This window comes from Myotis lucifugus, unplaced genomic scaffold (assembly GCF_000147115.1).
Source record: "Myotis lucifugus unplaced genomic scaffold, Myoluc2.0 scaffold_22, whole genome shotgun sequence".
Lineage (NCBI taxonomy): Eukaryota > Metazoa > Chordata > Mammalia > Chiroptera > Vespertilionidae > Myotis > Myotis lucifugus.
In genome coordinates this window covers 4,729,477-4,744,012 of record NW_005871070.1, presented here as the reverse complement: position 1 = coordinate 4,744,012, position 14,536 = coordinate 4,729,477, and the positions used below count along the sequence as shown (strand labels likewise).

At 37.7% G+C, this 14,536-nt stretch overlaps 1 protein-coding gene across 1 annotated transcript in view; it reads right to left on the bottom strand.

Moving 5' to 3' along the window:
• Positions 1 to 473: 473 nt before the first annotated feature.
• BAZ1A (bromodomain adjacent to zinc finger domain 1A) overlaps positions 474 to 14,536 on the bottom strand; it is a 103,248-nt gene continuing 89,185 nt past the window's right edge. Inside the window, exons 22-27 of the mRNA XM_023751471.1 lie at positions 11,940 to 12,187; positions 11,622 to 11,848; positions 9,205 to 9,671; positions 7,635 to 7,777; positions 1,887 to 1,974; positions 474 to 1,457 (exon numbers count right to left, since the gene is read on the bottom strand). Coding sequence (XP_023607239.1) covers positions 1,261 to 1,457; positions 1,887 to 1,974; positions 7,635 to 7,777; positions 9,205 to 9,671; positions 11,622 to 11,848; positions 11,940 to 12,187 — 1,370 coding nt within the window. The 3' untranslated portion in view covers positions 474 to 1,260. The remainder of the gene's footprint in view (positions 1,458 to 1,886; positions 1,975 to 7,634; positions 7,778 to 9,204; positions 9,672 to 11,621; positions 11,849 to 11,939; positions 12,188 to 14,536) is intronic.

Here is a 14,536-nt window from a genome sequence, read left to right as displayed (position 1 = left end):
TTGTGGGAGGCAGCAAGTACAGGTGTTTACCTATGCTGCCATCTTGGTTCTCTCACTTTGTTTCATTTTAAAAAAATTTCCACAGTGGTGTTTCTTTTCCTTAAAAAAGTATATTTTTATTGATTTCAGAGAGGAGAGATAGACACATCAACCTGGGCATATACCCTGACCAAGAATTGAACCATAACCTTTTGGTTCATAGGACAACACTCAACCACTGAGCCACACCAGCCCAGCCAGAGTGGTATTTTTTAACTAAGTGGGCACATTCCAAACTTACTTTCCTCCTTTTAATGACAACCCCTGCCACAGAATGTTCACTGTTACTGACTGGAGGTATCTTACTCCTAAAGGGCTTGGGTAGAAAACCACTGTTCTAAGATTCAGGTACAATAAAACATTGGCTCCTATGGTCTGTATGTATCATGTATAGAAGTCCAACTCTGATTTGTAAAAATTCCAGAAATTCAGAATATTTGAAAAAATGTATCACTTTATTTGTACACTTAAAAAGTTGTACACAGAAATTTATTCTGTAAAACTGGAAGAACTGTCAGGGAAAAGGAAGGGTGTTACCTTTTATTCAATGCTCATTAATGAAGTTAAGAGAAATAAAACAAAAACAATAAAACGCTTAAAAAATTAAAGAACATTTTCCAGGTACAAATTTTATAAATACAAAACAAATTCACAAATTAACTCTGAATGCTAAATAAATATCTAGTTAATAAACTCAGACTTAATACCTCTAGCCAGCACTGGTCCAGCACTTCAAGGATATAAAATTAGATTCATTCATGTGTAGTGTTGAAAGAATGTGCTCATTAAAGATTTTTAGACATATACACTTTTTTTCTGTGCTATAAACAGAAGATTTATCTGTGTAGATAAATCTCTCTTAATACCACATGTCTAAGAAAAGTCATCAATGACAAAATAAATCATAGGTGAAAAAATATTTTCTAAGATATTGGGACACATGAATGATCTCAAAATGTACAAAAACCTCTGTAAACCAGTACTGTATCCAATACATCTGTCAAACTTATCAGATACTGAACAAAACTGTAGCAAAGGAAATCTTTCCTACATTCTCCTGAGTGCTTAATATTAAAATTGAGAATATAGTGCAGGCCACACTTCAAAGTGGTCAATCAGTTGTTATTGCTTTATACATATATGTCTGCTTTGTAGCATGATTTAATGTTCCATTTCACGAATAATTTGTTTTCCTCAAATATATCCTTTAGAAGGACAAAATTAGATTCGTGACTTTTTTGTAGCTGGTGGAGTGCTAACTTGATCCACATTCCCAGTTGTGACGTGAAGTCCAAGTTTTTGAGCCTGAATATGGAAAAATGCTTGAAGCCTCGTTCCAGCTTTTGCTTCACTTGTGTTACGAGGGTTGTACTCAAAGCAGTTCGAAAACATTAATTCAATATCATCAATAAACTCAGCTGGAAAGAAAAACACAAATGAGATTAGAATGAAAGTTTATAACTTCTAACTAAACCTTTTATTTGTATCATATCTAGAAATGTCATTAAGGAACAGAAGCCCACCTTTTTCTTTAGAAATTGGAAACAAGGTAGTAGAACCGAAGCTTAAAACTCTTTAACTACAAATACTTTAAAACTGTTTTATTGAAACTATGCAATTAGGCATAACTGCATAGTTTCAGTAAGTAACTTCTGTTAAGATCACAGTCTATAAAATATCTTTAACTCACTTAATCCTCATCCGTCTTTCATTTCCATATACATGGACAAGCATTTGAGAGACCTCTTGGGATGCCATCTACACAATTGCATTAATTTATCATAAAGGTAAAAAGAAAAATAGCCTCTACCTCTTTAAACAAAAAGATAAACATATAAATTACTTACATGCTAATTTATATTCACATTTGTTCACCTTTTCACGAATTATATTTAAGGCAATGGGTTTTTTGATGATGTCATAATAGTCTGGAACCTGTAAGATAATTCAAATATTATCTCTCCTATAAAAAGTTTATCAGAGATAAGTGGTCAAATAAATGAAGGTTTTGCACTGAAAAGCAACTGTGTTAACCACTGAATTCTATTATTTCATTAAAACCATATAATACATTTCAGTCATTTAATGCTGTAGAAGCCTATTTGATACTATAAAAAGTTTTTGTGAAAAAAATTATGGTTTTGTGTGCTTTCTCTGTCTCTCTTTATATATACTTACATATATGTATCTATAAAAACTTCTTTAGCCTGGCCAGTGTGGCTCAGTGGTTGAGCACTGACCCATGAACCAGGAGGTCCCCCGTTCCATTTCCAGTCAGAACACATGCCCAAGTTTGGGCTTTATTCCCAGTGAGGGGGGATGCAGGAGGCAGGTGATGGATGTTTCTCTCTCATTGATGTTTCTATCTCTCTATCCTTCTCCATTCCTCTCTAAACTATCAATAAAAACATATTAAAATATTTCTTTAATTATATTACTGCATTTGTAATAAAGAAAAACATGTATGCAACAAAACTTAAGTCAGCACAAGAACTACTCAGGAAAAATGAGTTAAGAGTCAAAATGAGCGCTGGCTGATATGGCCAGTTGGTTGGGTGTTGTCCCATGTGCCAAAAGGTTGCCAGTTGAATTCCCAGTCAGGGCACATGCCTGAGTTGCAGGCTTGATCACCAGCAGGGGGCATGCAGGAAGCATCCAATCGATGTTTCCCTCTCAAACTGACGTTTCTCTCTCTCTCCCTTCTTCTCTCTCTAAAAATCAATTTAAAAAAATCTTAAAAAATAGTCAAACTGAGATTAAATTTTATAAGATGCTATTCATTGTCAATACTTTATATTCTTAAAAAAATCTATGTAAATATTGTTTATTACTGAGCCAAGTGGTGTTCTTGATGTCAGATATGTTATTGTTCACTTCTGTCTGGTTCTGGTTAATGGTTTCTATTTCCTTTTATACACTGCTATAATTCTCACTGAATTCCTTGTAATTCGCATTAAGCTCCTTAAGCACCTTTATAACTATTACTTTGAACTCTATGTCTGATAGGTTGCTTTTGCTTCACTTGTGTTACGAGGGTTGTACTCAAAGCAGTTCTTCAGAAAAAATTCCTTCTTTTCTTTCATTTGGGGGTTGTTTCTTTGTCTCCCCATTTTAGCTGTCTCTGTGTATTTGCTTCTATGTATTAGATAGAACTGTTACGCCTCCCAGTCTTTGTGGGATGGCCTTATGTATGAAGTGTCGAGGGGCCCAGTGGTGCAGTCTCATTGTACACCTGAACTGGATACTCTAGGAATGCCCCTTGTGTACGTTATTTGGGCTCTCCTGTTATAATTGGGACTTGATGGTTGATGTCCCATTTGTGGGAGGATCCCCTCTGACTTGCTGCCAGTGAAGTTCAACCCCTACATCGTTGTGCCAGCTATTATATAGGTGCTGACAGAAGAGGACCAAACCAAAAACACCACAAAAATTAAGCTACTCAATGCAATAACAGAAAAGACTAAGAAGAAAAAAGAAGAGAAAGCAAAGCAAAGAAAAAATAAAAAGAATACTAAAAGACAGGTGACCAAAGACTTAGAGGGGATATTAAAAAAAGGGAGAAAGAAGACGATGAAAAAATGGCTATATGGAAGCAAGAAGGAAGCTAAAAGAACTAGTATAGGAGGAAAAAAGAAAAGGAAACAGAATATAAATGAAATGATCATGGTGATTTTAAAACCAAGTAATAATGGGTATGTTAAGATATAGATAAGTAAAAGTAAAATGGGGGAAAAATGAGAAAAAATAAAAACAAAATAAGAAAAATTAATAATAACAGTAATAATAGACTGAAGTAGAATAGAATCAAAGGAAAGAGAGAAATTAGAGATATGCAAGAAAAACGAGAAGAAAATAAAAGGGGAAAAAACAAACACAAAAAAATCCACTCACAACAAAAAACAAAACCTCACACACTCAAAAACTTTGGGTCCGCTATTTGTGGCGCTTGCTAGATTTTCCTCTGATGTTGAATCTGGTCCCTTGCTGTGTCTATCCTGGGCCGCCTGGAAGCTGCTCTGGTGCAGGTCACTATGAGTCACTGTCTCTTTCTGGCCCTGGGCAACCTGATTGAGGTCTAAGAGGTTGAGGCTCCTAATAGTCCAGCAGGTGTGGACTCCTTAGCCCAGAGGCTGGGTCTGCCTTGAGTCTCATACCTGGATTGTATCTGTTCTGAGCTGTACTCCCTTCCCCCACAGAACTGGTCCCGCAGGTATCAACTGCAGGCTTGCGAGGTCCCACTGGCTTCCCCTTAGCTGCGCAGTCTGGGGTGGTATCTGTGGCAGGTGCACGGGGTCTGGGATGTGTCCTTGGGGGTGCCCGTGGGTTCAGGCATGAGGCATGGCTACTCTGGGTGGAGGCAAGGCTGGGGGCCTAGCTGCTACTGCTCCCTGCAGCCTCCTCCCAAGAAGGACCTTGCAAACCCTTCAAGATGGTGTGGTTTCCAAGCACGAGCCCCGCCTGGGGAGTGTCTGTGGCACTAGCAGGGGCTCTTTGGCCAGGAAAACCTGAACCACTGCCACTAAGACTCCTGTGCGATCGGTCTCTCTCTCCCCAATTCAGTCCTGCCATCCATCATGTTGGAATCAATCCTTTACATTCTTGCTCTAGAAATCTCAAAGTAGAATTCTGATGATGTCACTTTTTCATTCAGAAATCATCACCTAACACTGACAAGTGAGACACTTTATACTCTAATTGTGTCTAGCTAATCTGCTCCATTCAAACTACCCATCATTCCCCATATTCTCATTTCTGGGTCTTTAACTTATCATCCCTCTTCCTTTCTGAAATTCCCTTATTCCAGTTCTCACTGTTGAAATTCCATCTTATTTCAATGACCAGACTAAATATTTCTTCAAGTAGTTCTGCCATTCCCTCCCTCTGAAGTGCTCAAATCAATCTCCTTTTCTTCTGTATTTCTGAAAGACCATGATATAACTTCTATTATCCTATATAATAAAAGCCTAATATGCAAATCGACCAAATGGCGGAACAACCGGTGGAATGACAGGTTGCTATGCCGTGCACTGACCACCAGGGGACAGACGCTCAATGCAGGAGCTGCCCCCAGCCCGCAGGCCCCAGGCCAGCCAAGTCGGGTGCAAGCAGGAGCCCCCCAATTGCCCTGCTGGTCGCCACACAGAGGGAGGTGACTAGCAGCAGCGAGGCGTGGGGCTGGCAAACAGGTGGTGCCAGGCTGGCCAAGGCAGGTGCCAGTGGGGGCCCCCAACTGCCCTGCCAGTCGCCCCACAGATCAGCCCTGATCACTGGCCAGGCCTAGGGACCCTACCCATGCAAAAATTTCGTGCATCAGGCCTCTAGTAATACTATAACACTGTCCTATCTCTACTACAGCATACCACATCACTAGCATATCACATCGTGCGCGTGTGCGTGCACACACACACACACACACACACAGTTGACCCTTGAACGATGTGAGGGTTAGGGGTATTGAGCCACCACACAGTCAAAAATCTGTGTATAACTTTTGACTTCCCCAAAACATAACAACTAATGACCTACTGCTGATCAGAAACCTTATCAATAACATAAACAGTCAATTAACACATATTTTACATGTTATATGTATTATATATTATATTTTTACAGTAAAGTAAGCTAGAGAAAAGAAAATGTTATAAAAAATCATAAGGCTAATACATTTAGAGTACCATATATATTTATCAATATCATAATTTTACATCATCTATTTATGAAATGAGTCACCTGTCAGTATCTACATCAATATTGTTTTATATGATACAAAACACTGTAGATGTTATACATATTACTAACACTAGACATCAAATATGAAAAAAATATGAACAAGAAATTCATCTGTTTACAAGTATAATAATTCATTTATTGAAAACGAAGAAGCAGCAATATGATTGCTTTATGATAGCCTAGTGCTGTGGTAGGCAAACTGAGGCTCACGAGGCACATGCGGCTTTTTGGCCCCTTGAGTGTGGCTCTTCCACAAAATACCACGTGCAGGCGCACGTACAGTGCGATTGAAACTTCGTAGCCCATGCGCAGAAGTCGGTTTTCGGCCTGGGCGAGTCTATTTTGAAGAAGTACTGTTGATATTTGGCTCTGTTGACTAATGAGTTTGTCGACCACTGCACTAGGCCAGTGGTCGGCAAACTCATTAGTCAACAGAGCCAAATATCAACAGTACAATGATTGAAATTTCTTTTGAGAGCCCAATTTTTTAAACTTAAACGATATAGGTAGGTACATTGTTATTAACTTAATTAGGGTACTCTTAAGCTGGCCTTTGCTAAAAACGTCCTCAATCTGATTGAGGTACGATCGCTGAGGTCGACCCCTTCTAACTCTCCCATCCACACTCGTCTTGTATACTTGTTTCAGATAGATGAGTGTGGGAGAGTTGGAAGGGGTCGACCTCAGCGAACTTACCTCAAAACAATGTACCTCCCCTGCACTGCGTATCCCGCAGCCCGCCTGCCCGCCTGCGGCTATGTCTCCCGTCGCCCGACGTGACCGACACCCCCCACTTCTTCTAACGCCACTTCTTCAAAATAGACTCGCCCAGGCCGAAAACCGACTTCTGTGCATGGGCCACGAAGTTTCAATTGCACTGTACGTGTGCGCCTGCACGTGGTATTTTGTGGAAGAGCCACACTTAAGGGGCCAAAGAGCCGCATGTGGCTCGCGAGCCGCAGTTTGCCTACCACTGACCTAGTGTAATCAATTATGATTGCTTCATGGCAGTAAGAAAACCTCCAAAGAATTTTCTAATATATATATAGAAAACAATCCACATGTATGTGGACTCAGTTCAAACCTGTTACTGTTCAAGGGTCAATTGTATGAACAACTACAGCACCAACTCTAATCCCTTAGGTTAGGCAATCTCTGTTATTTAAGAGTACTTATTTTTACAATCAATGTTTCTCAAACTGTGGTCTCTGGACCAGCATGATCAGCATCATCTGGGGATTTGTCAGTAATGCAAATGGTTCAGCATCAATCCAGACCTAGTGAATCAAGAACTTTGGGTAGGGCCCAGTAATCTGTGTTTTAACAAGTCCTCCAGGTGATTCTGGTGTATGTTGAATTTTGAGAACCACAGTTTTACATAATAGAAATACCAACAATGGTACTCAGTTGAATTAACTCTATTCATATTCATTCATATTCATTATCTTGAATAAACAACATTGAGGTTATTTCAACACAGTCATCATTTATTAGAATCAGTCACAGGGCCCTGGACGAGTTGCTCAGTTGGTTAGAGCATTGTCCTGATACACCAAGGTTGTGGGTTTGATCCTGGTAAGGGCATATACAAGAATCAACCAATGAATACATAAATATATGGAACAAAAAAATGATGTTTCTCTCTCTCTCTAAAAATCAATAAATAAAAATAAGGAAGAAAATCAGTCACAGAGTTAGAAAGGACTGAGGAGACTATGCTAATTCCTTTTTTAAAAAAATATAGAGACCAACTTTTCAAGTGTTTAAAAAAATGCAGTGATTAAAAGGTGTTTGGACTACCTCAAAACTGTCATGCAGACTAAATAATGTACAGGAATACATTTTATAAAGTCTAAAAATATTACCTGGATTTTAGAAACGAGTTTCAAAAAAGGCCAGCTGTCATCATGCCGTACCAATTCTACAACAAGTTGTTCAAAAGCAGACAATTCATGAACTCCTCCCTGTCGGCCTGAACTTCTTCGATTCAGTGTCACAGGAGATGATTCTAAATAAATAATTAAATTAACTTTAGGTGATGACAAAGCAAAATATTTGATCACTACAAGCTAAACAGGGCCTATAAATACAAACTAAATTCGAACAAAATTGACATTATATACTGAGATGTGAAACTAACTTACATTTGGGATAAATTTCCAATTGCATTGAAAATTCATTGGGAACAGATTGAAAAATGAGTGTAATACAAAAGAAAATTCTAGAACACAAAATTTGTGGATTTTTTATCATTTTATTAAAAATATATTTTCAACTACAGTAAAATAGCAGTAAGCAATTCTACAGTATTTCCTAAAACATATCAATTGGAAAGTTACCTCTTCAGATCTAGAAACTAGGCCTCTTTAAATCTTAATTTTATATGGAGAATTTTCTTAAAGCAAGATGCTTTCTCATAAAATCTAAGTATATACCTAAATTGAAATCTAAAGTATATGAATTAGTAGAAAAGGGTAGTAGTATAGTCCACATATGAATTCAGGTGTTTAAATTCTCTACTTAAATGTAAATCCACATATTCCCCCTTTATTTGTCCTTAGAAACAGGGTAGTGATTTCACAAATCAATAACAACACAAATTTTTTCAGCGGTGTTTTTGAATAAGAACAGTTCAGGTTTACTAGTTTGAAGTTCAGATTCAGGGAAAGGCAAAACAGATAAAGGGATAAGAAAAGCTAAATTACCTGATACTTCCTCCCTCCCTCCAAAACCTGAGAACATGTACACTAATTATAACCCATTTTTCACCAATAAATTCTTTACTCCTGTCATTGTTCAAATAATGCAATACAACCTATCTACATAATTCTTCAAAGGATAATAGCATTTTTTGTTTCACTTCATTTTTTGGAAATAAAGTTTATTACCACTGACATTAAAGAAAAAAGATAAGATTAAATAGATAAATGGATAAAGAGATTATGTGGATAAAGATTACTATAAACAATTATTAGAATTAGATAGATTGTGATCACTCTAACAATAGTACTGCCCCCAACTCTCTATTGCCCCGAATTCAGTATATCAGGTAGGAACCTTAACAAATAACCTAATACAGCTTGTTTAGATGATAATGAGTATGCATGTTTTAAGGAGGAAAAGGTGGAAGAGAATGAAATGTGTCATAATGTGGTATACTGAGACTGTTCAAGTATTGGCCAAGTCTCTCCATTAGCAAATTTCTCACAACTACCCTGCTATACTAGTAGAAATACTAGTGATATAGTTTACCTTTTTTTCTCCAAATAGCTGCCCCTTCAATGAATATTATGCGTCAGGGAAGGTTGCTCCCTAAAAACTTTGTATATCTTAGTGACAGCCTTTAAAAAATGACCCAAAATATCCCAACATTTAATCTTTCCAAATTATTCAATTTTCTTAGGTAAGAATAGTTTAAATCAGACTTCTTCATACCTGCAGATTGTCTTTTCCTGCCTCTTCTCTTGGATTCACTATCTTGGAGAGAAAGTTTTGAAGCAACATTTAGAGATCTTGACTGTCCACTTGACTTTGTGGCAATGACTCTGAAGTTAGGCAAGTTGGGACTATTTTCTGGTGTATTATTAGCACTTGTCCTGCCTCTGCGTTTTCTACGAGGACTAAGTAGTTCCACAAATACATCTGCTTGCAATGGACCATGACTCTGGCGAGTAGAACGACTGGCAATTCTTAAAGATTTAGTTTCTGTAGGAGGAGCAGACTTTATCTTCCTTAGGTTTCTACTAGTAGTTTTAGAAGAAACAGATGTTTTGGGTGTACTCTGCTGACTTCTTGAAGTATATCTTCTAGGATCTTGTTGGCCACGACTTGAAAAAGAAGAGTTAAGTCTCCCTCTTGTTTTAATTGGCAATCTAACTTGTGGTCTTCCTCGTTTTGGTGGGCTATAAATATTGTTAGAAAATACAATTATTATATAGAGCAATGATGAATATACAATTACTTCTATTCCCCTGATTCTAGTATTCAGCCAATAAGTTCTACATATTACTTTTCTATATTAATGAGACTTATCCTATGCTCAATTCTTTAAACTTGGAGTTAACAAATTTTTATGGAAATCTAAAATGTGCTTTCATATATTTCTTTGTAATGCAGAGAATATTTATTATTTTCTTAGTGATTTCAGGATATCATCATGAAAATCAAATTCTAAATTGTGATAAACTATAATAAAATCTACAGGAGGACCAATAAGCAGACTTAATCATGTTGATTATAGAGTGATGAACTAATCTTAAAATGCAAATCTTTTGTCTCTGTATTATCACTTTTCATTACCACAGTTTCGGCCAACAGCTGCCATTAAAGTAAGCCTTAAATCTGTTGTTCCTGAATACCAATCAAGAATTTCTTTGCCATCCTGATTCTACTGGAAAATACAAAACTAGATTCAATCTTTTAATTGCCTTTAAGTTGGAGACAAGGATGAAATAACTCCATTAAGCCTCCATTTATCCATTTTTCCATATACCCAGACTTCCAGTTTACCTAAAATATTTCCAAGAAGTTTTCAAATTCTTTATCATCTTTATGCTTAACACAATACTACCCTTGTAAGCTACAGGGAATATGGCTCCTGCTAGTTGGAGCTATTTAAAAAACAATTTGTGCCTGGCTGGTGTGGCTTAGTTGAGCATCGACCTATGAATCAGGAGGTCACGGTTCAATTCTCGGTCAGAGCACATGCCTGGGTTGCCAGCTTGAGCCTCAGTGGGGGGCAGGCAGGAGGATCGATGACTGTCTCTCATCATTGATGTTTCTGTCTCTCTCTCCCTTCCTCTCTGAAATCAATAAAAATACATTGAAAAACAACAACCCCCCCCCCCCAAACAAAACAAAACAAAACAAAACAAAAAACTACTTGTTCCCTGGCTGGTGTGGCTCCCTTGGTTGGAGCATCATCCTGTACACCAATAAGTGGCGGATTCGATTCCCGATCAGGGCATATACCCAGGTTGCAGATTTGATCCCCTGTGGGAGGGCATGCAGGAAGCAAACGATCAATGTGTTTCTCTCACATTAATGTTTCTCTCTCTCTCTTTCCCTTTTTCTCTAAAAAAATCAATAAAATCTTAAACAACAACTTGTCTGAAACTGATGGGGTAGTTCTCTCAACTTAATCTCCTTGGATGGTGGCCTTTTTAGGTTGCCCTTGTTTCACATTCACTTTCCTGATTCCACACGAATGGGATTCAAATATTAAAAAGGGGGCAAGGTTTTAGGGACAAATAAGGAGAGACTGCCCCATAGCTGGCATAGTAGGAATAACCCGGCCCTAAACCCACTGATTAGGTGTGGGTGGCATAATTTGCAAGTTGCAGAACACTTGGTTATGTGGTAGTATAGACTGTTTCTGTGTGCTGATGTGGTAGGAGTATAAACAAATACAATGTGCTTCTGGCATCTCTCTCTCTCAGTCTCTCTCTCTCTGTAGACTGCCAAGATCAACCAAAATTTGTGTATAGAGGCATTGGGAAGCTGCATCTATCTTCATCTTACGAATATCCTCTGGACTGTTTGTTTGCTACTTTAAACATAAAATTAAGTAAAATCACCCTTGATGTGGGTCTGATTGAAATCCTGTCCAACCTTGAACTCATACTTGATTTTATGATCTGACAAAGTTCACAAAGCTACTATACTTCCTTGGGAAAAATTTGAATGTTTATAATACATAAAGCAAGGGTAACTTCACGCTACTATATTACTTTACATACTAGTTTTTAAAAAAAATGATGGACCCCAACCACTCCATTTATACTTGATTCAGGAAAGAGATTGTCTAGTTAAGACTCGTGAATCCTCCATTTTTATTGCATGTTAGGACTTACCTGATTTCTTCCTCTCCTTGGGAGTCATCTTCATCTTGTTCTATCTCATACTCTTCCTCCTCACTTTGACCCTCTTCATAGTCACCATCAACTTCATCATCTTCACCTTCCATACTGTCTTCCATCTCTTCATCACTTTCCAAGGATGGTCTCTGTCTAGAGGAAAGTCTTCTAGAACGTTGCTTTGGCCGACACTCTGGACAAAACCAATCTCCTTCAGGTACAGTCTGAAAAGTCACATAATGTTCATTACTCATCGGTCATTCAAAATCTCAATGTTTCAATTACAATCTGAGAATTAGAAAAAGAAAAAAATACCTTAAGCTTTGGTCGAACACAGTAAGTATGATGACCCCGATCACAGCCATCACAAAGTACCATGTTTTCAGCATCACCTTTCTTTCGGCAGATCTTACAACGAGCATTCAGTATAGACTTAGACCATATCACACTTCGATCCAAGGTGGAGAGGTGAAGAAAGACTTGGGATAGACTAGCAGAAGAAAGAAGCGACTCTCTCCAACGGTCCAGGACTGTTTTATAAGAACGCCCACTGTCACTGGCATCTTAAATAAAAATACACAAGTGATTAAAGTTTCTAGGCAAATTTTAGACATCTCCTAGAACTATTTTCTTGGTAGTTTAAACAGGATAAATTTTACAGTTCTTGTAATACCTAATAAAAATACCATGTTAATATTAATAACAAAAATATCAGTTAAAATATTTGTTGAATCACATCTTGTTTATGTTAAATCTGTACATCAAATGGTTGGGGATTTCAACAGTTAAAAAAATAACTTAGGCAATGTGTTCTCAATCTAATCTTTGTAGTAAATCTTGATCTAATTTAGAAAATTAGCTAGCCTGGCCTACGTGGTTTAGCAGTTGAGTGTCGACCTATGAACCAGGAGGTCACAGTTTGATTCTGGTCAGGGCACATGCCTGGGTTGTGGGCTCAATCCCCAGGTGGAAGACATGCAGGAGGCAGCTGATCAGTGATTCTCTTTCATCATTGATGTTTCTCTCTCCCTCCCTCCCTCCCTCTCCCTCTCCCTCTCCCTCTCCATCTCCCTTCCTCTTTGGAAAAAAAATAAAAAGATACCCTAAGAATATGTAACTATAAGCAGAACCTCGAACAGGTTTAAAACCTGAAAAACCACAAGCTAAGATTTTATAGAGGTTCAGGGTTGGTAGTGATCTCAGGTGAATGGTAGAAACAAGTACAAATCTTTGCAAATTCACTCTGAAGAAATATCCATAAAGTTCTGAGGAATGAGAGCTATAGTCAAAACCCACAAGGCTATAGAGAAACAAAACACTATAAGCAAGAGTCAGCAGAATCTGATCCATAAAGACTTGAGATATTAGAATTACAAACAGAATATAAAATAGCTGTATATGTTTTAAGAAATAAACATTTGAAAACGTGAGTAAATAAGCAGTCTGAAAAAGAACTAGAACTTCTACAAGTAAGAGATTAATCACTCAATGGGAGAGGAAAAAAATGGATGGTTCTAATGGCTCCTCAGACAAAGCTAAAGAGAAATATTAGTAAGGTGGGAAAAAATGCAATATAGTTCATTTGACTTATTTCCATCCTCTCACTTTGTGCTTTCTTTTAAAAAATGTTATAAAATTAATTTTTAGAGAGAGAGAAAGAGAGATAGAAACATCAATGATGAGAATCATCCATTCTATGCCTCATGAATGTCCCCCTGCTGGAGATCGAGCCTACAACCTGGGCATGTGCCCTAATGGGGAATTGAACTGGGACCTCCTGGTGTATGGGTCGACAAACAACAACTGAGCCACACAGGCCAGGCTCATATTGTGCTTTCTATTTATCTTGGTTTTCGATAGAAGGCTTCATGAAAAGTCTAGCCTGAGTGGGACTTCCAAGGAAGGCAACAATAAGAACTGCTAATTCAAAGATCTTGAAGAAATCTTTCTGGATAAATCAGAGTGCATTGTTATCGGTAATGGCAAGAAATAAGCTTGCAGAGGCCAATGTGGAAGAGTTGAAGAAAAAGACAAATTATGAAGATATTTTGAATCCTTGAAAATTAATTTGAATGGTTTTTATTATTAATTAATTAATTAAAGGGTATTTTTAAAAAAGTAATCTTTATCATTGAGATTAATACAGATGTCCCTCGTTTTCCCCCCTCATTGCTCCACCCAATCTGGTTCCCACTGCACCCCAGGCCCTCGCCACCCTATTGTCTTGTGTCCATAGGTAATGCACACATGCATATAAGATCTTTGTCTAATCTCTTCTCCCATGCCCCCCACACCACTTTCCCTCTGAGAATCCTCAGTCTGTTCCATTTCCATGCCCCTGATTCTATTTCATTTACCATTTTATTCTGTTCATCAGATTTTTATTCATTTGATTTTTAGATTCAATTGTTGATAGATATGTATTTGTTGTTACTTTGTTGTTCATATTTTTTATCTTTACCATTTTCTTCTTCTTCCTCTTCTTAAAGAATATCCTTCAGCATTTCATATAATACTGGTTTGGTGGTGAAGAACTCCTTTAGCTTTTTCTTGTCTGTAAAGCTCTTTACCTGACCTTCAATTCCAAATGACAGCTTTGCTGGATAGAGTAATCTTGGTTGTAGGTTCTTCTTATTCATCACTTTGAATATTTCTTGCCACTCCCTTCTGGCCTGCATAGTTTCTGTTGAGAAATCAGTCGACAGTCATATGGGCACTCCCTTGTAGGTAACTGTTTTTCTCTTGCTGCTTTTAAGATTCTCTCTTTGTCTTTTGTCCTTGGCATTTTAATTAGGATGTGTCTTGGAGGGGGTCCTCTTTGGATTCCTCTTGTTTGGGGTTCTCTGTGCTTCCTGGACTTGTAAGTCTATTTCTTTCACCAGGTAGGGGAAATTTTCTGTCATTATTTTTTC